The sequence below is a fragment of the Budorcas taxicolor genome, chromosome 11 (genome assembly GCF_023091745.1).
Source record: "Budorcas taxicolor isolate Tak-1 chromosome 11, Takin1.1, whole genome shotgun sequence".
Lineage (NCBI taxonomy): Eukaryota > Metazoa > Chordata > Mammalia > Artiodactyla > Bovidae > Budorcas > Budorcas taxicolor.
Genome location: NC_068920.1, coordinates 10,149,070 through 10,177,069, shown reverse-complemented (window position 1 = coordinate 10,177,069; position 28,000 = coordinate 10,149,070). Strand labels below are relative to the sequence as shown.

At 49.2% G+C, this 28,000-nt stretch overlaps 1 protein-coding gene across 3 annotated transcripts; it reads right to left on the bottom strand.

The window, feature by feature from the left end:
* Positions 1-310: 310 nt before the first annotated feature.
* On the bottom strand, positions 311-27,738 carry RIPK1 (receptor interacting serine/threonine kinase 1). Of its 3 annotated transcripts, none has more exons than XM_052648612.1 (11): positions 27,508-27,738; positions 19,678-19,876; positions 18,833-18,989; positions 18,081-18,218; positions 16,583-16,811; positions 14,465-14,614; positions 11,284-11,360; positions 6,803-6,893; positions 4,775-5,344; positions 3,289-3,441; positions 311-1,190 (listed from the first exon to the last, which is right to left on the bottom strand). In XM_052648612.1, exons 2-11 carry the CDS (start codon positions 19,827-19,829, stop codon positions 904-906), a joined length of 2,004 nt encoding a protein of 667 aa, XP_052504572.1. In that variant the 5' UTR covers positions 19,830-19,876; positions 27,508-27,738; the 3' UTR covers positions 311-903. The 3 variants fall into 3 exon arrangements, with proteins under 3 accessions (XP_052504572.1, XP_052504573.1, XP_052504574.1); XM_052648613.1 differs by having other exon boundaries at positions 4,775-5,338; XM_052648614.1 differs by lacking the exon at positions 14,465-14,614.
* Between the last annotated feature and the right edge of the window lie 262 nt (positions 27,739-28,000).

The window sequence follows — 28,000 nt, the reverse complement described above, 5'->3', positions numbered from 1 at the left end:
TATTGAAACTCCTGAGATGTAAACTTGGCCCTCTTCGTCCAGTAGTTAGACCGTGGGGGCTGAAGGAAAGGCCCCTGAGCTGGGTGTGCGAGACAGCAGTGCTTACTCTCAGGCCCGTGGGTTTCATCTCGAAAGTCAAAATGCAATGTCAGGAAAGCTCTTTTCTCCCTAGCTCCCCGAACTCTCCTGCCAGTAGCCGGGGGTCACCATGGAGAATCTCACACTGTTTCGTTTATACAAACATAATTTCAGTGGTTTCCATTTGAGGTACAAAATTTTATTTTAATTAGTCCATTAAAATATTGTCTGCTTTTTGTCTCTGACACTGATTAGTTAACCTGTTTGGAATTTAGAGAACAGTGGTCACAAGGGATGCATCTGGGAAAGGAATCACCCTACCCCCTCCTGCAGCTGGGGACCATCTCCCCCTCCAGTTTTCCGCTATCCGACTGGATGAGAACTTTTATTTTTCACTTTGGTTATAACAGACGCTTATGTGGAGAAGACAGTGTAAAATTAGAAAGCTGATTTAGGTTATAGTCTCCAAATTTTTCTTTTTCCTTGCTCAAACAAAACTCCCAGAAACCAGAATGAATAGCATGAAGATTATGGGATAATATGAAAGAAAAAAATGATCTTTCTCAACTCTCTCTTCTCTCCTTTTCGAAGCCCAGTTAGGCTTCTTGGGTTGGGCCTTGGCCACAAATAGGTGGTCCTGCGTCCTGCACAGTGGGTGGTTTGCTGGCGATTCCCTTTTCCATCCTCCAGCTGTGAAAGGCAGGAAGTGACTTTGACGCAGACACAGCACCCCCTGTATCCGGGAGAAGAGAAGTCCGAGTCTCCGCAGGCAGCAGGCTCTCGCCAGGGGAGGAGGTGGCCCCTGCCGCAGGAGCGCCTGTGGGCTTAGTTCTGGCTGATACGGATCAAGCAGTTGACCAGGTCTATCCGCGAGCACAGGTAGAGCGCGAAGGCCAGCTTCCCCACGGTGGCCCCCTTGCTGCCTTCCCGCATCAGCCACTTTTGGAGCATCTGGTAAACCTTTTCTTTCAGTCCATCTCGCTCGTAGTCGTGGTCAATTTCATCGATCTGAGATTCAGAGAAGCCCAGCTTACGGGCGCAGTTTTTCCAGTGTCTCCCCAGATTCTCCCTGACCGGGTCCAGGTGTTTGTCAGTCAGACTAGTAGTAGTATCTGCCGAACAGAAAAGAGGAGAAGGCATTGAGCTGTGGCCACGTGAACACTCTGGCTTCAAACACCTGCATAAAGTACAGAGTACCAGGAGTCAGTAAAAGAGGTTAACTCCTCCATGCTCTGGCTGTCGGCTCCCTGGACGCTCCTCACCTGTCTACCAGCCCACGCGAGGACCTGCTTCCTCCTGGGAGCTGCCCCCTTGGCTGCTAGGCTGTTCCGTACCAGCTGAGCCACAGCCCGTTTACACTACACCTTCCTGACGTCAAGGGGGAAAACACCATTCTTGTTCCTTCTGGGCCTTGTTCTGCTTCCATCTGGCCAGGGTTAAGGTCACTCAACTCAGGAGACCTTCAGCCAGCCGTGCGCGCTCCTCTCACTTGGTCCCGGACACGGAGGCCACCGGTGGGAACTCCTTGATTGCACTGTCTTTTCACCGGTGCAGCATTTCTGGGCTCATCCCTCCCCTGCCCCACTCAGTCCTCCTTTCTCCTAGAGCCGTAACCTCTCTCTCCCTACTGGTTCCTTCCTCTCAGGCCTTCGTAAAAATAATAAAATGAAGCAAAGAGAAGTATAAAATCACCACAAACAAGCCATATTCCGTGATGTTCAGTAAGCAGAATAATAGAGACACCTCATCCCCCCCCCGGCAGAACGCCCATCTTTCCTCGGCTCCCACAGTGCAGCTCTGACCATCACCACCAGATGTCAGCCTCCCGGCCAGAGTCTGCCAGTGCTTCACCAGGAGAGGGGCCCTGGGCTCCAGCAGGTTCTCAAAGGCACCCTGTCAACCCAGACCTTAGGAACCTCTGCTCTAGTGCATCAAAGACTGGCTTTGAGAGGGTTAGATGGGGCAACCACTCCAGCACTCTTGCCTGGAAAATCCCACGGACGGAGGAGCCTGGTAGGCTACAGTCCATGGGGTCGCAGAGTCTCACACGACTGAGCGACTTCACTTTCACTTTGGCCACCTATGGCCTGTGAGCCACACGTGGCCCGCTGCTTGTTTTGTAAAGTAAAAGAAAGTGAAAGTGAAGTCGCTCAGTCATGTCCGACTCTTTGCGACCCGGTGGACTGTAGCCTGGCTCCATCCAGACTCCTCCGTCCATGAGATTCTCCAGGCAAGAATATTGGAGTGGGTTGCCATTTCCTTCTCCAGGGGATCTTCCCGATCCAGGGATCAAACCCAGGTCTCCTGCATTGCAGGCAGACGCTTTAACCTCTCAGCCACCACAAAGTTCTATTAGAACGTGGCCACACCCATCCGTGCACCTACTGCCTGGGGCTGCTGGCATGCTGGGGGTCAGCTGCGCCACGTGCTCTGCTTAGTCGCGTCCAACTCTGCGGCCCCAGGACTGCAGCCCACCAGGCTCCCCTGTCCATGGGGATTCTCCAGGGAAGAAGACTGGAGTGGGCTGCCATGCCCTCCTCCAGGGGATCTCCCCACCCCAGGGCTCCAGCCCAGGTCTCCCACTGCGGGCGGATTCTGTACCATCTGAGCGACCAGGCAAGCCCACATGGAGGCGGTGTCAGCTGAGCAGCTGCAACAGAGACGGCAGGGCCAGCGGAGCTGGAAACGCTTGCTCTCTGGCCCTTGATGAAAAAAAGAGAATGCCAGTCCTGGGGTGGATTAGAAAGCTGGGTTCTTAAATCGCACTGTTGTCCCCAGGTTGTGTTTTGGGATTAATGTTATGAAGCTGTATAGGGGAATCCCATAAGAGAAAGCCCTCTAATTTTTATTTCGCAAGTGCAGCTGAGGGCATAGTCTTCTGTCTTTTACGGAATCCTTCTGACGAGGACCTGATGGGCTCCTGGGTCCGGGTGGCCATATTGATGATGATGGTGTGTTTAACACTTTTCTATCTTACCATGTGCCAGACAGTGTATAAGCCCTTTGTTTGTATTGACTCATTTCACTTTTATAGCAAACCCATGAATTAGATATTCTAATTATGGCCTCAGCACACATAAATAAGTACAAAGCACGTCCACGGAAATTACATGAGGAGCAATAGGGCATCTTCAGGGAGAGTCATCAGAGAAATAATCAGGTGAGAAAGTTCAAGGTTGCTGTAGGATCAGTCCTTCAAGGGCAGCTTACCGAAGATGGCTTGGTACTTAGAAGCCGGCTCTTCTTTCAAGTTCATGTACATGCTGTCGAGTACTGATGAACTCATTCCACCAATCTCCATGTAATTGCTGTCGCCAATCTGAATGCCAGAACTGTTGTGTATGGTATATTTCGCAGACTCATCTAATTAGAAAGAAACACAGAGATAAGTAGTATATCTAGACTGCAAGGAAGAGAAAAAAGGACAGCCTGGTAAAGGGGCAGGACTGCTTAAGTTAAATAATTCATCCTACGCCACCATTTGAAATTTTCTTCTTTAAAAGTTGGCTGAATCATCTCACATCCATTAGGTTGGAAACTATCAAAAATACAGAAAACAACCAGTGTCAGCGAGGATGTGGAGAAACGAACCTCTGTGCGCTGCTAGTGGGAATATAAAAAGATGCAGCCACTGTGGTAACCAGTGGTGGTTCCTCAAAAAGTTAAAAAAAAAACCTGCCATACGATGCAGGAACTCTACTTGTATATGCCCCAGAGAACTGAAAGCAGGGTCTTAATCCGATATCTATACACGCATGTTTGTAGCATTATTCCTAACAGCCGAAAAGTGGAACCTACCCAAGTGTCTGTCAGCAGATGAACAGATAAACAAAATGCGGTCCATTCTGGACGGGCCACACAATGGTGATGCATTCTCTTTAGCCTCACAATAAGGGAGTTCTGGCCCATGACCTAGCATGCATGACCCTTGAGGACACTGTCTCCAGTGAAGTAAAGGGAAGTCGGCCAGTCGTGTCCGACTCTGTGTGACCACATGGACTGTAGCCAACCAGGCTCTTCCATCCATGGGATTTCCAGGCAAGAGTACTGGAGTGGGCTGCCATTTCCTTCTTCAGTGAAGTAAGCCCGTCACAACAGGACAAATGCCGTATAACTCTACTCATATGAGGTCCCTAGAGTCACAAATTCGTAGAGACAGAAAACGGAAGGCTGACTGCCGGGGGCTGGGAAGGAGGGAGAAAGGGGAGTTAGTGTCTGACGGGGACAGGTTTGGGTTGGGAAGAAGGAAGAGTTCTGGAGGGGATGGGTGCCCAACAATGTGGTTTTCATCACAAATGGTAGTCTCTGGCCTAGACAAGATAAAGGATGAACGTGTCTGAGACTGACTTCTTACCTTCAGAAAACAGCAAGGGCAAATGAAAGAATACAGGCAGTTACTTCCCCTTACATCAGAGCCTGGACACAGTGGGCTACTGAGATGCGGCTTAGAGCCAAGGGTGCCTCCTGGAGGACAGGCTTTGTCACCCCGCATGTGTGGGCAGCTGCCTGAAGCCCACCTGAACGGACAGCCTAGGCTGAGGGGTCTGATGACACTATCCCGGGGGGCAAGGTGCGTCTGGTGGCCGAAGACTCCAAATGGCTTGACCTTTGTTACCTTCTAGTTGGTGACAGAGCAGTGGCTGGCTTTATTTTCAGGAAAATTTGAAAGAACAGTGTGACTCCAAGGCCCGTTTACCTCTTGATGGCACAGAGGTGAATGGAATGGTGGGTGTGTTCCCCAGGAGGTTGGTCTCAGGCACCGGAGTTTTATATAGGCTTGGCATGTGGCCTGGGTTTGGCGCATACCAAACTCGTGAACTCGTGGTCCCCAGGTCCAGCGGTCTCACTCCAAGCCCAGGTAGAGGAAATGATGCATCTCTCCAGTATGGTGACTGGGGTTGGCTGCTTAGCCCTGCTGGCTGCTGGGCTGCACTGGTGTGACTCATCACACCAGGGTAAGCGAAGCCTTTTATCCCTGGGCTCTGAGCATTCTCATAAGGTCTCTGCTGTGCAAAAGGGTCGTGGGAGACCCTGCGCCTCCTTTCCTCCTCACTGCTGTGAGTCATGTTCGGTCTGGGCTGCTCTTTTGTACGCCTGTCCATGCGGCTGCCATACAGGTGGTAGTTGGCCTCCTCCTGGAGTTTACTGTTTAGCAGGAAGTCATTCTCCTCCGGCTGGTGATCTGGGGCGGGAGCAAACCAGGACTCCTCCACGGGACCCATCCCGAAGCCCTGTGAGCTGTGCAGTGAACTGGGCTGTTCTGTGGCTGGAAAGAAATGACCAGCATCGGAAAGAGCATCACGGAACACTCGGAAGTAACACAGACCCCGAGCACCATCGGGACTCTGCACCTCGGATAACAGACTGAAAACTCTGAGAACAGATCAAAAGCAGTTACTAGTTGGTCTCCCTCCTGCGAGCTGTACAGGCAGTGAGTAGCTGTCCCTGCTGGGGGTGAGAGAGCACAAGGAAGTTATGAGCAAGCAGCAGAAAAGCGGGTGTTGTGGGAGTGACTAAGGAAGAAAGGGACTCGTGTTGGAGCAGAGAAAGTGTCTCCTTGGTGTGATGAGGGCTGGAAAATGAGAACGGCAGCGGCTCTGGGCTGAGCATTTCCGTGGGTTCTTTTATTCTTTAAAAGCCCTGTAAGACTAGGAATGGGCTTCCCGGGTGGTGCTGGTGGTAAAGAACCCGCCTGCCAGTGCAGGAGATGCAGGATACAGGGGTTCGATCCCTGGGTCAGGAAGATTCCCTGGAGGAGGAAATGGCAACCTACTCCAGGACACTTGCCTGGAGAATCCCATGGACAGAGGAGCCTGGCAGGCTACAGTCCACAGGGTTGCAAAGAGTCAGGCACGACTGAAGTGACTTAGCGCAACAGACCAGGAGCAGTTATTACCATAAGGGTGGATGAGGCTCACAACAAGTTGAGTAATTTGCCCCAGAACAGACAACTGACGAGCGGCTTTGATTTCTGAGACTGCTCTCCCATCTGTTATAGCGAGCGAAGCACCCCTGCCTGACCCCGCGGCCAGCCTCCCTGCACGCCCTCTGGGCAGGCTCGTCGCTGACCTTCTCGAGGACTTTGCTCCTACCTGTTCCTCTCCTCTTCATGAACGGTCACTTCCTCCCTGTCAGATATATTATGTGTCCTTATCAGATTATGTGTTCAGGGCACTTTATGGTTTTGGTGAACCTGTTGTTACCTAGTATTTCAAATATATGTATCTTGAAAGTGAATGTTGCTCAGTCGTGTCCAACTCTCTGCGACCCCACAGACTATACAGTCCGTGGAATTCTCCAGGCCAGAATACTGCAGTGGGTAGCCTTTCCTTTCTCCAGGGGATCTTCCCAACCCAGGGATCGAACCCAAGTCTCCTGCACTGCAGGCAGATTCTTTACCAGCTGAGCCACAAGGGAAGCCCAAGAATCCTGGAGTGGGTAGCCTATCCCTTCTCCAGTGGATCTTCCTGACCCAGGAATCGAACCAGGGTCTCCTGCACTGCAGGCGGATTCTTTACCAACTGAGCTATCAGGGAAGTCCATATGTATCTTATGTACATAAGGTATGTATATTAACTACAAATATGCTATAAATTCCTTGAAGACAGGCGTTAAATTTTACAGCTTCTTTTTCTCATACAATTGTAAATAACATTTTACGCCGTTGTGTGAGTGAACGAGCGAACAAGTAAATAAATAGATTTTCAATCACAATGTAAGTTACCTGAATTTGACCTGCTTGGAGCTATTGCCACACAGTCAATTTGGAGAGACTTCATTCTCTTTACAATTTCATTTTGGCTTGGAAACTCTTTCTAAAATTAAGAGCATAACAACATACTTTAGGTAAACAGTAGAAAATAGTTCCAAAAAATTGTTACAAGAATGTATTTTTCAGAAGGTAGAAATATCACATAGTTCTTACAAGCAGTGAATATTAAAAAAAATGAATGAACTTTTTTTCCTAAATAGCCAAAACAATCTTAAAAAAGATTCCTGATTTCAAAACTCACTACATGGCTACAGTAATCAAAACTGTGGTATTGGACTAAGGAAAGACATACAGAACAATGAATATAATGAAACCAAAATAAACCCTGGCATATAAAGCCAACTGATTAAAAATTTTTTTTTATTATCATTTATCATGACTGAGCAACCGAGCACTCACATGCAGAGTCATGCTCTGTGGTTTTGGGATTTACTTTTTCACTTACAATAAGTCTTGAAGATCTTTCCATGTCATTTGTTAGTTTCCACCACTCCTAAATGATTATATAGTTACTAACCATAACTTCATGCAAATATGGGCTCAATAAAGGACAGAAATAGCATGGACTTAACAGAAGCAGAAGATATTAAGAAGAGGTGGCAAGAATACACAGAAGAACTGTACAAAAAAGATCTTCACGACCCAGATAATCACGAAGGTGTGATCACTCACATTCACCTAAGCTGGACATCCTGGAATGTGAAGTCGTGGGCCTTAAGAAGCATCATTACGAACAAAGCTAGTGAAGGTGATGGAATTCCGGTTGAGCTGTTTCAAATTCTAAAAGATGATGCTGTGAAAGTGCTGCACTCAATATGTCACCAAATTTGGAAAATTCAGCAGTGGCCACAGGACTGGAAAAGGTCAGTTTTCATTCCAATCCCAAAGAAAGGTAAGGCCAAAGAATGCTCAAACTACTGCACAACTGCACTCATCTCACACATTAGTAAAGCAATGCTCAAAATTCTCCAAGCCAGGCTTCAGCAATATGTGAACCGTGAACTTCCAGATGTTCAAGACGGTTTTAGAAAAGGTAGCAGAACCAGAGATTAAATTGCCAACATCCGCTGGATCATCCTAAAAGCAGGAGAGTTCCAGAAAAAACATCTATTTCTGCTTTATTGACTATGCCAAAGCCTTTGACTGTGTGGATCACAATAAACTGTGGAAAATTCTGAAAGAGATGGGAATACCAGACCACCTGACCTGCCTCTTGAGAAACTTATATGCAGGTCAGGAAGCAACAGTTAGAACTGGACATGGAACCACAGACTGGCTCCAAATAGGAAAAGGAGTACGTCAAGGCTGTATGTTGTCACCCTGCTTATTTAACTTCTATGCAGAGTACATCATGAGAAATACTGCACTAGAGGAAGCACAAGCTGGAATCAAGATTGCCAGGAGAAATATCAATAACGTCAGATATGCAGATGACACCACCCTTATGGCAGAAAGAAGAACTAAAGCGCCTCTTGATGAAAGTGAAAGAGGAGAGTGCAAAAGTTGGCTTAAAGCTCAACATTCAGAAAACGGAGATCATGGCATCCAGTCCCATCATTTCATGGCAGATAGATAGGGAAACAGTGGAAATAGTGGCTGACTATTTTTCTGGGCTCCAAAATCACTGCAGATGGTGACTGTAGTCATGAAATTAAATGACACTTGCTCTTTGGAAGGAAAGTTATGACCAACCTAGACAGCATATTCCAAAGCAGAGACATTACTTTGCCAACAAAGGTCCGTCTAGTCAAGGCTATGGTTTTTCCAGTAGTCATGTATGGATGTAAGAAAGCTGAGTGCAGAATTGATGCTTTTGAACTGTGATGTTGGAGAAGACTCTTGAGAGTCCCTTGGACTGCAAGGAGATCCAACCAGTCCATCCTTAAGGAGATTAGTCCTGGGTGTTCACTGGAGGGGCTGATGTTGAAGCTGAAACTCCAATACTTTGGCCACCTAACGCGGAGAGCTGGCTCCTTTGAAAAGACCGTGATGCTGGGAAAGATTGAGGGCAGGAGGAGAAGGGGACGACAGAGGATGACGTAGTTGGATGGCATCACCGACCATCGGTTTGGGTGGACTCTGGGAGTTGGTGATGGACAGGGAGGCCTGGCGTGCTGTGGTTCATGGGGTCGCAAAGAGTCAGACATGACTGAGTGACTGAACTGAACCATAACTTAGTACATCTACTTAGAAACATTTGGGTGATTTCCAAATTTATGTATTTCCAAATTATAAGTCTCACAAAGGTGCAAACATCTGAAGCTAAATCTTTGAGCATACACGTGAACAGGATAGATTACTATGTAGAGCTGCAGGAGAAGTTCATGCTTAAAAGTCTGAGAGATGCTTCACATTTCAATAGACTTCACCAACTTACACTGTTACTAATCCTGCATGAAAGTGTCTGTTACTTTGCATTTTCACCAACACTTGATATATCAATCTTTCAAAACTGTTGTTGATCTAATGGATGAAAAATTATAATGAATTCACTTTGCTTTTGTGTTAGTGAAACCACATATCTTTTCAATCTTTATCGTCCATTGGTGGATTCAATTGTCTATATTTTATTCAGGATTTTCAAAACCATATTGGTAAGTGAAATCATTGTGTAGTTTTCCTTTCTTGTATCTGCCGTTCAGGTCTGGGAATCAAGGTTATGCTCCTCTCATAAAATGAGCTCAGGAGAGTTCCCTCTTCTCTTATCCAGACAAGTTGTACGACATCAGGGTAACTTCTTCACTGAATATCTGATAGAAATTGCTGATTAAGTTATGTGGTTGTGGAATTTTCTTGTAAGACTGCTTAACTCTTTTAATAGTTACAGGAATATTCAGGTTTTCTGTCTCTAGTTGAGCTGGTTTCTCTAAGTTACACAGCTGATCCTTGAAGGACAGAGGAGTCGGGGCACTCATCTCTCTCACAGCCGAAAATCCAAATACATCTTTACAGCCGGGCCTCCGTATTTGTGGTTCCATATCACAAATTCGACCAAGTGACGGTCATGTAGTACGTATTTACTGAGAAAAATCTGAGTTAACTGGACCTATGCAGTTCAAATCTGTGCTGTTCAAAGGCTGACAGACTTCAGGCTATTATCTTTCTGGTGAAATGAAGCTTTTATCATTGTGAGATTTCCCTGAGCGCTGCACTCATGCTTTTCTGCTTTAGCGACTGTCTTCCTCGATGTCCTTGTGATTCCTTCCTTGGTTTGCACTGGGCACCTCTCTGTTACAGTGTAGGTGTCCCTCCAAAGTCTGGCAGTTCTTGACTGTCTGACTACGTGTGTGTGTGTGTCTGTATGTATTTTAAAACCTCTGTTTCCTGCCTGTTTTATTTACCACAGTCTCTCTCTCTCATGATTAGAGCAATATGTTAAAACTTAGGAGAAGGCAATGGCACCCCACTCCAGTACTCTTGCCTGGAAAATCCCATGGACAAGAGGAGCCTGGTGGGCTGCAGTCCCTGGGGTCACGAAGAGTCGGACACAACTGAGTGACTTCACTTTCACTTTTCACTTTTATGCATTGGAGAAGGAAATGGCAGCCCACTCCAGTGTTCTTGCCTGGAGAATCCCAGGGACGGGGGAGCCTGGGGGGCTGCCGTCTCTGGGGTCGCACAGAGTTGGACACGACTGAAGCGACTTAGCAGCAGCAGGACTGTAGCTTGCTTCCCGAGCGTGTGAGTGGGAAGGTCTCTGCTCCTCTCGGCTGGTTAGCTGGCTCCGGCCTCTGACAAACCTCTGTGATCCCGGGCAGGGTCTGCTCCCATCTGCTGCTCAGCACGGAGGAGTTGGAGGGAAGAGCCAACTTCTAAAACAAACACAAGCATGGCTCCCGGGTGACAATGCCCGCCAACGTGCCAGGTGACATCTGTTCTTCTACACGCTGACCCAAGACTTCCTCCTCTAGCAGTTCTTGAGTATTATGTTTGGGTTGGCCTTTTAAAACTTTTTTTCCTGTTATATGTCTCAAAAGATAATCCTGTTGACTTTTTAATCTTTTAAGAATTCTTCAACATGACTGATCCACCTATGGTTTCTTTCCATCCTATTCCAGTAATGCTGTGCTTACCTTTTTCCATATTGCTAGATAGGTTTTCCTCTCACTTCATTTGTTTTGACAGAGGAATGGGTCCAGTAATGCTAACTTGATGACCTCTGCATAAAACTGCTAATTTTGTTTTTTTTTGTGGTTACCAAGCTGTGCCGCGTGCTGTTCTTAGTCACTCAGTCGTGTCCTACTCTGGAACCACCAGGCACCTCTGTCCCTGAGGATTCTCCAGGCAGGAGCACTGAAGCGGGTTGCCATGCCCTCCTCCAAGGGATCTCCCCAGTTCCCCAGCTGCTTAGCTTGAATCTCAGTTGAATCTTAGCTTTGGTTTTCATGACTGATACTGTGTATTTGCTTTAATGCACCTGGTATGTCACCCACCTTTAAACTCTTCACATCGTCTTCTACATAATTTTCCAATTGATTTGAATAAAAAGGCCTAAATTTTTCTTCAATGCCTATACGAAAAAAAGGAAAACACTTTAAAATTTCTTAAGTATTTTCTAAAAATTTAAATATTAACAGTCTATTATCTTTGAATTATGTGCCTTAATCTGTGGGCAAAGCAACAGAATAAAACTTTAAATCACTTTCATAAACAGACAGACAAGACTAATTTCTATGTAGACAGAAGGAAGGCAGGGATACCACTGGAAAGAAACCAAGGGCTCCTGCCTAACAGAAGGCAGCTTTAGGTAGTTGCTCTGTTGCAGCACAAGGCCCTGCCTAAGAGGGCTAATATCCAGATGAAAAAGGAAGGGTGGGCTCCTTGTTTCTGTCCCTCTGGTATCAGAGGTGATCCAGGATGGAACATGCAGGGTAGGGATCTGGTATAAAGAGTCAGAGAGACAAAGTAACGGGGAGAGACAGCCGTTCAGCAAATGGAGGTGGAGCAGGGCAAGAAGGAAAAAACAAAATGCAGCCTAAATCTCACACAAAAATACAAAAATTAACTCGGCGTGGATCATGGTATTTTCCCAATAAGACATAAACAAAATAAATGGCAAAGAAAGACAACCAAATATTTAGTTCTGTGCTATCACTCTTTTGCTGGCAATAATGAATTTTCCTTGACAAACATTAAAAAAAAAGAACTTAACACAGACTTAAATGTAAAACTCTAAGATTTTCAGAAAAAAAAGGGAAGGAAGTATTTTGGATCAAATCCTGACAGTGTCCTCAGACTTGACACCAAAATTATCATCCACAACAGGAGAGATTAATGAATAAGACTTCATCAAAATAAAAACTTTCAGTCTGTGAAAGATCCTGAGAAGAGAATGGAAAAAAAAAAACCAAAACCCAAGCTCCAGAGTGGGAGAAGCTAAGTGAAAATCACATGCCCGAGAAAGGAATACTATAGGGCATATACAGAGAGCACTACCTTCAACAGTGAAAAGACAAAATCCAATTAGGAAGTGGGTAAAAGACACAGAGCAACACTGCACCGTGGAAGAGACGCAGACGGCAAAGACACTGGCAAGTAGGTGCCCACCATCATCAGCCACTGGGGAGATGAAGCCAGCGCCACACTGACCCGCCACTACATGCCTATCAGAGTGGCTAAACTAAAAAGCAGCAACACCACCAGGTGCTGGTAAGGGTGCAGAGAAACGGGATCACTTATGCGTAGCTGGTGAGAAGATAAAATGGTACAGCCACTCTGGAAAACAGTTCGGCAGGGTTTTTTTTTCTTTGGCCATGCTGCACAGCTTTTGGGATCTTACTTAGTTCCCCAGCCAGGGATTGAACCTGGGTCTCCTCTGGCAGTGACGGCAGACAGCCCTAACCACTGGACAGCCGGGGAATACCCAGACTGGTAGTTTCTTTAAAAAAAAAAAAAAAAAAACTGAACTAAACATGAAACCACCTATGACTCACTTATTTAACTCCTGGGTACTTACTCTAGAGAAATGTTTACATTCACACAAAAACCTGAAACGTGAGTGTCCACAGCAGCTTCACTCCTGTGAATGGCAGCAGGAGGGGCCCTTGTGGAGACGGTGTGTGTTGAATCTGACTGTGTCAGGGTCAGTGTTCCAGCTGTGGTGTGCACTGAGTCTGGCCAGGTGTGGTCCTTGGAGGAAGCTAGGTAAAGGGTACACGGGATGTCTGCATTATTTCTTACAACTGCGTACAGGTCTACAATGATCTCAGAAGCAGAATCTTAGTTTAAAAAGGTGGAAAAGGCATGAGAAGAAACCAAGCCAGAACAAGATTCAGGCTGACTGAGCAAGAAGGCAGGCAACTGAATCAGTCACCCCTATAGCCTCTCATGGGAGCGGCTGGTGGGGTTTCAGTTCTGCTTCCTCAAAGCAGAAATACGAGCGCAGAGCCCGCTGCAGCCTCCTAACTCCCCTCCTGCTCCTTATTTCTTCCTGGCCCGGTTTCCTCTTTCCCGCTGCCTCCAGGGCCTTGGCAAGGTCCTCAGTGACGCAGGGCATGAGAAGAGGCACACGGGTGTGGCGGACTCCAGTCCCTTCCCTCCTCCTCTGCTCTCAGCCCGATGCAGAAGGCAAATAACGCTTCCAGAGACGCCAGCTACACAGGGAGGAACCGAGACCAAAGAAGCTAAGAAGTCCGACGGCCGCGAAGCACCCCAGCATCCGGCAGCGGGTGACTGGACAGACACGGTGCGGTCCTCACGCTGTGGAACACCGCTCAGCGGGAAATAGGGAGGAGATCCTGACGGGCTATGACCTGGAGGAACCCTGGACGCCGTGCTCAGTGAACCAGGCCAGTCACGACGGGACGACACTGTAGGATTCCACCTACACGGGGGACCCTGTGAAGCCAAGTTCACAGAGACACACAGGAGGGTGGCGGCTGCCAGGGGCTGGGAGGGGTGGGGAGCCAGTGCTGAACGAGCACGCTTTCAGGTGGGGACAGTGAAGATGCTGTGAATGTGCTAAATGCCGCTGGACTGTGGTGCTGGAGGAGACTCCTGAGAGCCCCTGGGACTGCAAGGAGATCCAACAAGTCCTAAAGGAAATCAGTCCTGAATATTCACTGGAAGGACGGATGCTGAAGCTGAAGCTCCAGTACTATGGCCACCTGACGCGAAGAACTAACTCATGGAAAAGACCTTGATGCTGGGAAAGATTGAAGGCGGGAGGAGAAGGGGACGACTGAGGGTGAGATGGTTGGATGGCATCACCGACTCAATGGACGTGAGTTTGAGCAGGCTCCGGGAGCTGGTGATGGACAGTGAAGCCTGGCGAGCTGCAGTCTGTGGGGCTGCAGACAGTGGAACAGAACTGAACTGCACTGAACACCTAAACATGGTTACAGTGGTGAATTATGTGTCACGAATATTCTAATGCAATTTAAAAACTTTACCTATGGGGAAAAATACCACCAAGAAACAAAAGGACCTTGTATGCCTTCATGCTTGGGAGAGAGATGGCAACTTTTCTTCGAACAAAGCCTCTGGAATCTAGGAAATCAATTTGAAATCAGGAGTGGAACTCGGTTTCTTAAAAACCCAAGTACCGCCCGTCAGCCTCTCGCTAGGAAGACGGCCACGTGGGAGGGAGGCGGTGGCCGCACGGAGGGGACTCACCCGCGAACGTGGGCCGGTCGTCCGGGTTCACCTCCCAGCACTGCCTCATGAGGTCGATGACCTCCCGCGGGCAGAACTCAATGATGTCCTCCACGTCCGGCCTGTTCCCAGACTTGATGCACAGTATCAGCTGCTGCTCACAGATGGCGTCTACAGAGCAAACGGGAAGGAGAGCTGAGACGCTCAGGGCCCACTCCTCTCGGGCAGGGAGGTGACAGAACCTGGACCAGGCCACTGATCTCTCCCGGTTGTACCAGGGAGGGGCAGAATGCCCTGGGACGATGAGCGGACCTGTTCCTCTGCAGAGACGATCAAACAGAGGAAAGACGGATTACCGGCAAAGCTGCCTCCTGGCAGATGACTGAATATGTAAACAAAGCCAGTGCCACACTCCAGATTTGAATACAGAGACAAATAGCAGACAGCGGTTGTGTTGAAGGAGCTCAGCTGAATAAGAGTGACTTAAAATTCAGAGCGATACTGGCTATTCAAGAAGTAAGCACAAAGGGTTCTGGTGACAGGACCACTACTGGAAAGTCAGAAAAGGCTTTGTTGAGTCCAAAAGAATAAACAGGAGTTATCCGGGTAAAGAACCGGGAAGGAAGATTCAGAGAGGAAGATTCCAGGCCAAGAAAGCAGGATCTGAATAGACTGGGAGTTGCAGAAATCAAGATGTGTCTGGAAATTATGACCAGCGCAGTGTAACTGGGCATGTTGGCTGAGGTGAGGGAGGGAAGGAACAGCTTAGCCAAACCAGAGAGGGCCCTGTGCTCCACACTGAGGGGTTTGAACTTGACCCTGAATGTCAGTGGTGTCTTGGAAGGATTTTAAACAGATGACTGAGAGGCCTGATCGGCCTGTTTGACGGCAGTGTGAGCAGTGGCACCATGAGGAGCCACAGAGGGTGTGAACCGGACAGGGTCCTCTGGAGACAGACAGACGCGGGCGCATCTTGGATCTGATACACCCGGAGGCCACAGTTGCCGGCCATCCTGCGCAGCCTGTAGGATCTTAGTTCCCTGACCAGGGACTGAACCCCAGCCCTCGGCAATGGACGTGTGAGTTCCAACCAGTGGACTGCCAGGGATTCCCAAATTCACAGGTTTCGATGTCTGATTGGATGTGGGAGGGCAAGGCTGAGTCTGGAAACTGAGGTTCTTGGTTGGGCAGCTCGGTTGGTGGACGGTAACACCATTTTCTGGATGTAAGAGCAGAGCTGAGTGAGCCACTTGGGCAGCATAGAGAACATGGATTTGTTTTGGGGGATACTGCTTTGGGGGGTCCTCTGGTACGTGGACTGGATCTAACAGACAGGAGGACGTCCAGGCCTCCACTGGAGGTTTGAGCAGCATCAGCAAGGAGGGGACTGAACCCTGGGAGCTGACAATCACCCAGGAAGAGCAGGCAGGAGAAGGGTCATTAGTTCAGGTTCTTAACACACTGACCTGGAGAATGAAATGGCAACCCACTCCAGTATCGCCTGGAAAACCCCATGGACGGAGGAGCCTGGCAGGCTACAGTCCATGGGGTCGCAAAGAGTTGGACATGACGGAGAGACTTCACTTTAACACACTGAAGAACAGCTACTCATGTACCTGTTCTCCTGCGCAAACCCTTTCTCATCTTTATAGACTCAGTTCCAAGTAAAGAGCCCACAGTAAGTACTGCAAAGAAACAATTCCTGAACGAAGGAGTGAGTGGATGGATGAAAGTATGGAGTGTGTGGATGGATGAAAGTATGGAGTGTATGCCCTGAAAGGCCTCATAAGGAGAACCAAGCAAGCCTTCCTGGCCGGGAGGAAGCCTGGATCGTCGAGCACCCTGCAAGCTGAGATGCACTATCCAAGCTCCGATCTGTCCTATGACCCCCGATTCCTAAATTGAGATTACTATCCATTCCACAAACACTTGCCGAGTACCCACTACGTTCTATGTGTAGATACCAGGGGAAGAGCAGTGAATGGATGAGATGTGGTCCCGGCCTCCGTGGAGCTCACAGTCCCGTGGGTGAGACAGACATTGAACAAACAGTGATAAACCTCCACGACCTCACTGCACAGTTACCCCACCGAACAACTCCCACTGACCCCCAGCCTCCCTCCTCTATCGACGCCTTACTCTCGTAAGGCTCCTTGTTGGCGAAGATCGCCCAGAGCACGATGGCAAAGCTGAACACGTCGGACTTCTCAGAGGGCCTGGAGTTGACGTCGTTCAGGTGCTCGGGGGCCATGTAGTGCAGCGTGCCACCGCTCTTCCCGGCGCTGCCGCCCGCCTTCCTCTGCTCGTTGTGCTCCTCCTTCGTCAGCTTGCTCCACGTCTTGAAGGAAGCGACGCCGAGGTCAGCTATCTGCAGGAGAGCAAACCAACGGGACGCTTCTGTGACGGCAGCAAGCAAATCAGAGCTGTCTTTAAATCGGGGGCTTATCCAGTAGATGAAGGGACTCTAACATTTGCAGCAACAGCTGTACTGGACAGGTTTAAAACAGCTATCTCTGAACAAACTAGTAGAAAACATCTGTCCTCAGCCGTCTGGAAAATCTCCCCTAAGAAAAGTCTGTGTGAAATTCTGGCGTCTCGATTCTTACGCAATATCTGGGGGTGGGGGGGGGGGTGGTTGATGGGGAGAAAAGCAGAAGGTATTCCCGAGAAGAACAGCTAGCCACGTCTGTTCTAACTCGTCGTTTACTCTGCATGTTTTCTGTTGATTCTGAGGCTGGGAAAACAGGTACTTTCTTTTCAGCAGGTTGTGTAGCACATGGTACTGCACCTTCTGTTTTCCCAAAAGGTGTCCAGAAGCCCATGGATGTGAATTTCCAAGGATCCCAAAGACACACTGAGGATAAGGACTGCAGCGCCACTCGTGCTGAGTTGGGAGCCTGAACCTGAGAGAAGATGGGATGTGGAAGAGGGGAAAGACAGACAAAAGGGCAAAGAAAAAAACGCCAAATTCAGACACAGAACAGAAGGAGGAGGCAGGGCAGAATGACAGAGCTATACAGTGGAGACGCCAGAGGCGGCAGCTCCACGTTTGCTTCAGGGAACCCACGCTTTTGGGGATGATTTCTGGCATGTGATTGTCTAAAATCCTCAAATTCTAACCCAGATCATAAAAGGTAAGTTATTAACGTAAAGAACGTTCTTTTAAAGACACAGGAAAAAAGGAAAACCCTGTCCAGGGCTGGAATAAGAGTGCTAGAAGCAGAATCTTCTGGTAAAGGGATGCCTGGGTAAGCAGTTCCTGCGTCCTCCCCGCAATGTCACTTCCCCTTTCAGACCCTTGTGCTCGGCTGGGATTCCTGCTGCCAAAGCCGACTTGACATGATAGTCCACCTAGAGGAGAAAAGAAAACCCTCCCTCTTTTTCCTTTCACTACAGTGCACAGAGTTTTCAAAAGGAAACAGATTTTTTAAAAGGAGATGTAAGTAAAGGAATAAATAAAGATAACTACCTCCACCAAGTCTCTCTCTTTTGATTCCTTGGTAGAGCTTTCTGGCACCACCGTCACCAGGGAGGAGCTGGGCTAGCTCTGCACTGGGCACACATCATGTCCGGAAAAAGGACTCACACTGAGAATGTGAATCACGCTGATCCCCCAGAAGCCCTGACTGCGGTTTACCTTGATGTGGAAGTCACTGTCAACGAGGATGTTTTCTGGCTTGAGGTCCTTGTGTATCACCCCTTCTCCATGCAGGTAGCGCATCCCTTCGATGGTCTCCATAATGACCCTCCCTTTCACGGACAGGGGGATGCTGACCTGGAACAAGGGACAGTCAGTCCGGGAGACGGAAAGGGACTCAAAGGGGCCAGGGGACCAGCTTCCTTCAAGAGCAGCGGATCCGGACCTGAGGACAGAGATAGCAGCTTCCCTTCTGGCAGGCCCCGAAGACGCGTCCTGACCACCTCGCAGGGTGAGGGCCCTCAGCTGTGTTCCCACAGCTCGCTGAGGGCGTGTCTGTCAACACACCCCCACACCAGACACTCACATCCCGACCTGCGCCCCGTTACCTGTCTCTGTCATACTTGCTACTGCTTCCTGAGCAAACAGCACAGGCCTTGCTCTTAACAGGCGCATACACTTGTTTTTTGACCGCCCCACAGGGCAAGCAGGGATCTTAGTTCCCCGAACGGGGATCAAACCCGTGCCCCCTGGAAGTGGAAGCAGGGAGTCTCAACCACTGGACCACCGGGAAAGTCCAGGTACCTACACTTTTAACAAATGCATGAAAATTATTTGGCTTTGGTAAACAGGATGAATCTTGCTGTTGGAAACCCTCCTCATTCCGTGTTGTTATCCTTGAGAAAATCCAAACCACCAGCCATTCGCACAGGAGTCTGAGGCACAGGGGCGGGCGGGCGGGCGAGGCGTACCTGGGCCTTGAGCACGCGCATGAGGTCGCCCTGCTCCATGTACTCCATCACCAGCGAGTAGCTGCCCTCCTCCATGATGACGCCCAGCAGCTTGACCACGCGGCAGTGCCGCAGCCGGTGCATCATCCGGCCCTCCTCCAGGAGGGCCTCGTTGTACCTGGGGGCGGGGGGCGGGGGTCAGACGGGCGGGGCAGCCCGCTCCCCTCCCGGCCCTGCGAACGCCCCCGGGCACGCCCCCAAGGGTCCCCAGGGCTGCCCCTCCACCCCGGGGGCCTCCTTCCCGGGAACCACGGCCGGTGCGCAGGAAGCGCTAAACCGATGACCAATCAACGCACAGCTGAAGAGCCGCGAGGAAATGCGGCCGGGAAACAAGGACCGCGCTGGACAGCGGCCTACACCCGCGGCCTCTCTCACAGCCACTCCGGCGAGAAGGGAGGGAAATACAACAGCTTCCCGACTGCCGCAGAGAGGGGGTCCCGGACGCTGTGACTCATGGACCAGGGCTTCGTCCCCAGGCTCGCGGCTGGGCCTCACCCGCCGTGGAGCAGGCCCTCGCCCCCTCGCGCCTGCTCCTCCCTTCCTCTTCCAGCGCCCCCGCATCGCCCTGGGCCGCCTCCTCTCTGCTTCCTCCTCTTCAGTTTTCTTCTGTTACCCAGCTCAGGGCTCTCCCCTAGCCGGCGTCTGAATCCTCCTGAGTCAGGGATGTCAATGACCGCCCTGCAGGGCCATCCGACATGAAGCCTCAGGGCTGACCCTTGCACCCATGTTTGTCTCGTAAAGGCTGTGCCACCCGATTCCACCGCCCTGGCACAGCACGTGGCCTGCCCAACTCTGCCCTGACTCACTCGGTGCGCTTGGGGCCCGTGTACACCTTCTTCAGGATCACCAGCCCGTGGGATCTGTGTAAACACAGACACACCTTCCCGAAGCCCCCACTGTCCAGGTCAGCCTGCTCCAGGAAGTCCTTGGGGCTCATCTTAATGTCGTCCAAGGACATGGCCGCTTTCCTTCTGAAGCGTCAGAATGCCCCGGAAACACACAACCCTGTGAAGAAAAGAGGACAGGCCAGTACAGGCAAGTCGTCACTCAAACAGCGTATAAACGCTCCGCCACGCGCCTGGTGTGCCTTTATTTTTTGAAGACAGATTTATAGTCTCTAAGATGAATGTTTTTCCTATTTCCAGGAATCACAGGAGACCACAATCTTTCTTCCTTAGACTTTCATTTCTACAAACATGGAAGATTAGGAAAATCTAAAAAGTCCTCTTATAAAGGGCCCGTGTATCTTGGGTAACGTAATGCAAACATCCAATCAAATGCACAGGTAGTCGCAGCAGAAAGGAAAAGGGCACTAAGGACTGAAGGCAAGCAGGCCGTGGGCAGGGCCATGTGACCACTGCTGTGGACTGGGTGTATGTGTCTCCCCAGATTCCTACGCTGAAGCCCCAATTCCAGTGTGATGGTATTAGGAGGACGTGGGGCCGGGCAGTGATTAGGCTATGAAGGCGGCCTCATGAATGAGATTTGAGTCCTTATAACAGACACGAGAGGCAGTCTCTGCCTCTCCACCCAGTGAGAGTACAAGAGGACAGCCAGCATCTGCAAACCAGCAAGTGAGCCGGCACCAGACACCGGACTTGCTGGACTTCCAGCTCCAGAAGAGTGAGGAATCACTGCTGTTTCAGCCACCCCGTCTGTGGTAATGTTACAGGAGCCAAACTGACCGAGACAGTGGCCTGGTGGGGGCACCGCCAACCTCAGCATCCAAAGGTCAGGGTTTAAAACTCAGCCAGAGGCCAGAGCTGAGATCAGGACACGCGAGAAAAGAGGGCTGAAACCAAGACTCCCCCGTAACACTGCGCTTCTCAGTGTGCCCCCTACCCCAGTGAAAGGGTGGACAACAGAAAAAGCAACTCACCAGCAAAAGAACTCGTCTTAGACTGGGATTGGGGAATGAAAAAACATTCTGTGTCAGTTCCTAACCTTGGGCCTGTCTTCTAATAGATTTGGACTTTAAATTTATACTCCTCTTATCTCTCATGTCAAGATCCCCCAAGTTAAGAACTTTTATATAGAAAATGGTCACAGGCTGATGACATCTCTGGGTTATAAGGCTAAAGAAAACAAAACACCTCCAAGCCAGACAAGAGTCCCATAAATAAAGCCTAACTCAACATGAGCTCCCTTTACAAAATTATAAAACAACAAAAAAAGCAAACGAAAAAAGTTCACAATGAGTCAAGTCCCACAGATATTACGAAAAGCTGTATTAGGCACCAAAGACGTTCAGGTAATTAAACTACTGAATAGCTTTAGAAATAAACAGGCTTAAAAGTAATTATGAACAACAAAAATAAATTTGAAGGCTCTGAAGAGAACAATGCATGATCTAAAAAGGACAGGAAGATGTGGGAAGGAGAGGAACTGGCCATGAAGTGTACGATATATACATAAACACAACTGTTTGCTTCCTCCTCCTCCCCTTCGATTCATTTATTTTCCCCAGACTGAAACGAAGAATGAAAACCCTTGGGGTCCACCATGTGACAGCCGTGCACACCCACCAGTGTCCAGAGTGAACAAGGTCACCACCGTGTGCCGGTGAACAGGGATTTCACACATCTGTGGCAGAACACAGAATGGTACCATCACTTGGAGAAAAGCCCCGGCAGTTTCTTATACATGTGCCTACACGATGACCAAGCCAGCCACCGTAAAGTTGGGGGCCTTCTTGGCTCCTTTGTAAGTTAACTGATCACGTATGTGGGGGTTTCTCTGGGCTCTGTTCTGTTCCCCTGATCTACACGTATGTGTTTATGCTGGAACCACACTGTCTGGATCACTATAGCTTTGTAAGATGGTTTGAAACTGGGAAGTGTGGTATCTCCAGCTTTTTTCTTTCTCAAGATTGCTTTGATGACTTGGGGTCTTTGTGGTTCCATACAAATTTTAGGATTTTATGTTCAATTTCTGTGAAAAATGTCATTGGAATTTTTATAGGAACTGCACTCAATCTGTAGCATGGAGTGTGTAACAATATTAATTCTCCCAATCCATGAGAATGGACTATTTTTATGTCTCCAGTTTCTTTCCTAAATATGTGATAGTTTTCAATTACATGTCTTTTACCTCTCTGGTTAAATTTATTCTGAGGTATTTTATTCTTTTTGATGGAATTATAAATGGAATTGTCTTAATTTCTCTGATAGCTCATTTTATTAGTATATAGAAATGCAAAATACTTTTGTATACTGATTTCCCTGGTGGTTTATACAGTAAAAAACCTGTCTGCAATGCAGGAAACCCAGGTTCAATCGCTGGGTTGGAAAGATCCCCTGGAGAAGAGAATGGCTACCCACTCCAGTATTCTTGCCTGGAGAATCCCATGGGTAGAGGATCCTGGTGGGCTACAGCCGATGGGGTTGCAGAGACAGATGAGACTAAGCGACTAGCATTTACTTACTTGGTGACTTTGCACCCTACGGCATTGCTGAAATTGCTCCTTAGTCCTAACAGTTTCCTGATGGAGTGCTTCAGCTTTCTACGTGCCTCGCATGATCCGCAAACAGTGACAGCGTCATTTCTTCCTTTCCCATTCACATGCCTTCTCTTGCCTCATGGATCTGGGCTTCTCATACCACGTTGAATAAAGAGGCAAGAGTGGGCACCCTGGCCCTGACTTGCTGTTTTGTTTGGCAGCACCACACATGTGGTTTGTGGGATCTTAGTTCCTGGACCAGGGATTCTACTCAGGGCCTCAACAGTGGGAGCACAGAGTCCTGACCACTGGGCCAAGGAATTCCCCTTTTATTCCTGATCTTAAGAAGCTTTCAGTTTTTCATTGTTAGCATGATGTTAGCTGCAGGTGTAAAACCTAACTTTGCACTTTGAAATTTTTAATAAAATGTTGGGATGGGAAGCTTTTAAGTGGCTGAAGGGGTTTCTGGAAATGCCTAAGCTGAGAGCAGTCCTGTCAGTGGCCTGACGTAGTCTGGCTCAGGTAACCAACCTTCTACATCCTGCACAAAGTCTTCGGTGGGCCCTGCTACTCCAACAAAGCTCACATATCAGCACAGCAGATGACACTATGAGCTATTTTCCCGTAACATGAGACACTTCCAAGTAAGAGGAAGTGCCCTCTGGAAAGCAGCACATCTTTGGGTGTGGGGAGGCTGCCCAGTAAAGGGCATGACCATGGTGGGGGCAGGGGAGGCAGGGCCCGAAGGTGAGCTACTAGAAGCTGTCACGACGGTGAAGAGCGCACAGGCTTTTCTCCCATATGAACTCTAGCTTTAATTTATCAGTCCTTGGGTAACTTACATAAGCCCCAATTTCCTCATTTGCAAAAGGAAACAATAATGACTGCCTCACAGACTGGTGAGAAGTGTATGAGAACATGTGAACGCACACTGGTGCCTGCTTTGTGGCTCTGGCTATGTCTGGCCCACCCATCTACCCCTACTCGTCACGTTCACGCTGTTCCCCAGGCTGTGAGAATGGGGGTGTGCCGCTGGGATCCACTCTTCTCAGCAGCTCTCTATGGACCAGTCCTTGTGAAGCGGGGTGGGGGGTGTCCACTCTCCCCTACAAGCTTCTGAGGACACATTCTTCTCCTGGCTAAAAGTTGCTCCTCCTTGAGGTCTCAGAGCTGTCGTTTCCTCAGGGAAGCCATCCTTATGTCTTCCCATTAGACATTTTCACAGCACCCAGTACTCTGAAACAGTTAGACAGCTGTAATTTGGGAGCTATTTCAATTACGCTCACAGAAGGCAGGGAGCTGTCTCATGCGCTATCCAGCACATGACCTGGCATGAGGCAGGTGGCCACTGAATGGATATTTTTTTAAAAAAAAAGAGAGAACTATTTAATCATCCAAAAACAAAGTGAATTATAGCACATTCATAAAATGCAGAATTATATAGTCAATACATTAATAGGTAGATGGCTAGGGACACAAACAGCTATATGTGCAGGAAAAACAGACACAGTGAAAGACACCTAAATGTTAGCAAGGATATCTGGATGGTCAGGTGACTTTTATTTCTTCTTTACACATTTATTACATTTTGCAATTTTTACACAAGTTACCTTTATAATAAAATTTCTTTTTTTAAAGGGAGTTAAGTTCCTCACTCAGTAATTCTTTATCCTAAGGAATCAAATCAGAGACACTGATATAGATTACGCACAAGGATATTCCCAGTAACGTTAGAGAGAGCAGCAAAAGCACAGAACGCAGCTGACACACGCGTGACACGGGAGAGCGAGTTAAGGCTCAGTCACGTTACGAACGCCACCTACAGTTTTCAAAAGTGATGTTATATGTGAATGTTTAGTGGGCTTCCCCAGTAGCTCAGCTGGTAAAGAATCTGCCTGCAATGCGGAGACTCTGGTTCCTAGGTCAGGAAGCTCCCCTGGAGAAGGGACAGGCTACCCACTCCAGTATTCTTAGGCTTTCCTGGTGACTTAGCTGGTAAAAAATCTGCCTGCAATGTGGGAGACCTAGGTTCAAATCCTGGGTCGGGAAGATCCCCTGGAGGAGGGCATGGCAACCCACTCCAGTATTCTTGCCTGGACAGTCCCATGGATAGGGGAGCCTGGTGGGCTACAGTCCATGGGGTCACAAAGAGTCGGACACACCTGGGTGACTAAGCACAGCATGAATGTTTAGTAACATTAAAAACGGCTCCCAGACAGTACAGAACAGGAAGGAGTTATGACCATGCCCTCCACTATGACCGCAGGGTATTAAGATTCAGCCAGATGAGGACTTCTGCCTGCTCTCTGTCCTTCCGCCAGGTCTTCTCTCTTTGGAGCTGCCAAGACCAACTAGGACCTGCCTTGCCTCCTGCAGGAGCGATGCAGCTCCAGGGAGAGGGGCCTCCAGGCGGGCCTGCAGTGCTCTGTGAGGCTGCCTCCTGGCCCCAGCTGGCTCTCCTGGTCTGTGGTTTGCTGGTTTAGCCTGGTCTCACTTCAGCTCACGCACCTTTGGCATGGTTTCCAATGACTTGTTTTGTTTTTATTGCTCCCCCCCTTCCCCTGGCCATTCCCCCATGAATGATTCAACTCTATAAGTACTGAATATCTTAGGAGGGACTGGTGAGTGGCTTAGATACCCAAGAGTCACAGAAACTCTGAAAGTAGGCAAGGAGAAAGTCACACTGTAAAGTCATGTTACAGAGTAATTAATGAACACACACTAACCTGTCATATCATCTTATGACCAAGTACTTTCAACAGAGAATATAACGGTCTATTTTAATGGATTTTCAAAATTAATTGGAAAATTAATTGAAATTAATTGGAAATTAATTGAAATAAATTGGAAATTCCAAGAAACTTCACAAGTTATCTGTAAGTCTATATAAAAAATATTCATATCTATATTCAATTTTGTCAACTATACTTCAGTAAAACTGGGAAAGAATACAAATAACTAACAATATATAACATCAAAAAGCCAGGGAAAATTAATCTACAATATTAACAGTTAGGGTAGTAGTTACTAAGAGGTGGAAGCAGGAGGCAGGGAAGGAAAGGAAGTGTCGGGGAGTGATGGCAATACTTGTTTCTTCTTAATGTTCACTTCAGGACAATTAAGAGAGTCAAACAGTTATGGATGTGTGTTCTTTTCTGTGTATCACAATAAATAATTTTTTTAAGTTAAAAAAATTTCATATTTACCTTTAAGTGGTTGAGGGTGATTTTTTTCAATGTTTCAGTGAGGACCATACATGATGAGTCTGACAGAAAATGCTGGTTACCCAACTATCATGACCCCCTTTTCCTCTGCACATGGAACTCTGTTTTTACTCAGGCATCCAATGGGAATTTCTCAAGGTTCTTTGATTTTAACTGCTTGATGCTTTGCCTCAGATAAACAAGAGCTCTGAGCAAGAGAGAAAACTACAAGAGTTCAACCCAGTGTTATCTTGCACATGATGATCCTGTGAAGTACCAACTTATTAATACATCGGTTCCAAGTTACAAACTAAGAAACTATAATTTGGAGTTTAATGATTCACCTAGAGTAACAGATCCCAGAATTGAGTCTTAATGTCTTCACTCAAATTTCCACTATCAGTTCACTAACACATGCTACTTCTCCAGAGAGCAAACAATAATTTGTCTTCGTTAAAATCAGATTCAAAGACCTAACCTTACAATTTTGCTCACCTATAGTAAATAAGTATGCTACATTCAGAAACATAGGGAAAGTACAGACTAAATTTTAAAAACATATGAAAACATGCGGTTCAAAATCAATATTCTACAGGTTAACACGATCATTTTTGCCGAAGTATAACGTCCAACCATAGCATGGGAAGCTGTGCTTTTTCAAATTCCCAGCTCATACTGGTGGTATTACCATGTTGTTGATTAATAAGCATCCAAGAGAAATTTTCAATTTTGGAAACTGTTATTTAGGGATATTTTTCTTTATTCTCGCGAATATTCACAATCCTGAAAGTGCAATGTATCTGTGGTGCTCAATTCAGCTCAGTGAAACATGCAAATTAGTTAATCATTATAGTTGTTTTACCAGTAATAATAATTACGATGATGAGATACCTCAACTGTTTTAAACAAGCTGCCTCTTTACCTTTTGTGTTTAGAAGGGGGCAGTTTCCCATATTTATAATTGACTACAATTTCCTCCCCACTCTTGCACCTACGTACCTGATGGTTACAAAACGTAGATCAAGTAAGAAGTCACTCCTGCCTTGATTTCTTCATGTGTGAATGGAGGGAGAAGTAATAGCGGTTCTATTGCAAAGTCGCTTGAGTGTAACGGGCCTCGGGCTTTGTCCAGGACACGCAAGAGCTCCGAGCAAGGAAGAGCCGAAGGAACAGCGAGAGACAAAGTAATGAACAGTAACCCCGCCTCCGTGGGAGGCTGTCCAGCGTGAGCAAAGAAGGGTGGCGCTCACCCTCTTCAAAACTCTAAAGAGGCTACGAGAGCGTGTGCGCGCTCAGTCACTTAGTAAAAGCACGCGCCACCGGGTGACGACGCCCTCCCCGCCGTGCCCGTCGACCCTTCTTTCCCAGCTCTCGTCGAAGACGGCGCGGGAAGGCGTCTGACGGCGTCGCGAGCAGCGGCGGCCCCGGCGCCCCCGTGACCCGGGGCGGCGAAAGCTCGTAACGACACCGCAGAGAAGACCCGCCACCTCCCCTGACACCACAGCGCAAACCACGTGGCGGGCCGTCTCCACCTCAGGCAGTTATCGCGCGGGAGCCAAATCTCCGCCCGGTCCCGCCAGACCCAAACTCCGGGCGAGACGAGACGCCGCAGGGACCGCCGACGGCTGGCAGTTGGGCGCTCGACTTCCGGGAGCTCGCGGGCCACGCCCACCCTCCTACCGGCTCACCGTCTGACTTCCGGGAACTCGCGGGCCACGCCCACCCTCCTACCGGCTCACCGTCTGACTTCCGGGAACTCGCGGGCCACGCCCACCACCCTAAAGGCCCACCATCTGCCTCCTGAGAACTCGCGGGCCACGCCCACCACGCTACTGGCCCACCGCCCGACCTCAGGAACGCCGCGGGCCACGCCCACCGCCCGAACTCCGGCAGCCGCGTCGCCCGCCCCCACCCACCGGAAGCCGAAGCCCCGCCCCCTGCCGGAAGCCTGCCCCAGAGACTGGTCTGGGCCCGGCGGTCCCGCGCTGACGCACCGAGAGATTCGCTTTCGCTTTCGCGGGAGACTTCCTGAGGCCCCAGGCCGGGTGAGGAAGGAGGCGGCGGCGCAGCCTAGAGTTGCTCCGACGCCCGGCAGTACCTGGCCGGCGCAGGCCGGGGTGGCACGCCGGGCCCGATTAGGGGTCTCCGGGGCGGAGCCGTCGGCTGGGAGGCGGGCGGGGACCGCCCCGCCCTGCCCTGCCCTCACCGCGCCCGGCTCCGCGGGCCAGCCGTCCGTCGCGTGCTGTCCAGTGGTCGGCGCGCTCGGCTTCCTCGCGGAGTGGGCCCGCTGGGGCCCCGCGCTCCGGGGTGGGCGCTCCGGGACACCGATCCGGTGGCCGCGCCGCCCGCGCTTCGACTGAGGGAGCCCGGCCGGCGGAGGGCGTGGACTGCTCGCTCCGCCTCCGCTCCTGCCCCTGAGGAGGGTGGGGAGAGCGCCCGCCCCGCGTCTGGAGAGGCCTCCGGGCCGTTCTGAAACCCCGGGACGCG

Coding starts and splice junctions, on each gene's coding strand:
- RIPK1 (XM_052648612.1), bottom strand. CDS start 19,829: ATGTCCTTGGACGACATTAAGATGAGCCCCAAGGACTTCCTGGAGCAG. Junction 18,990..19,677: donor ACGGGCCCCAAGCGCACCGA/GTGAGTCAGGGC, acceptor CCCCGCCCCCAG/GTACAACGAGGCCCTCCTGG. Junction 5,345..6,802: donor TCCAAGCAGGTCAAATTCAG/GTAACTTACATT, acceptor ATTTCTTTCCAG/CCACAGAACAGCCCAGTTCA.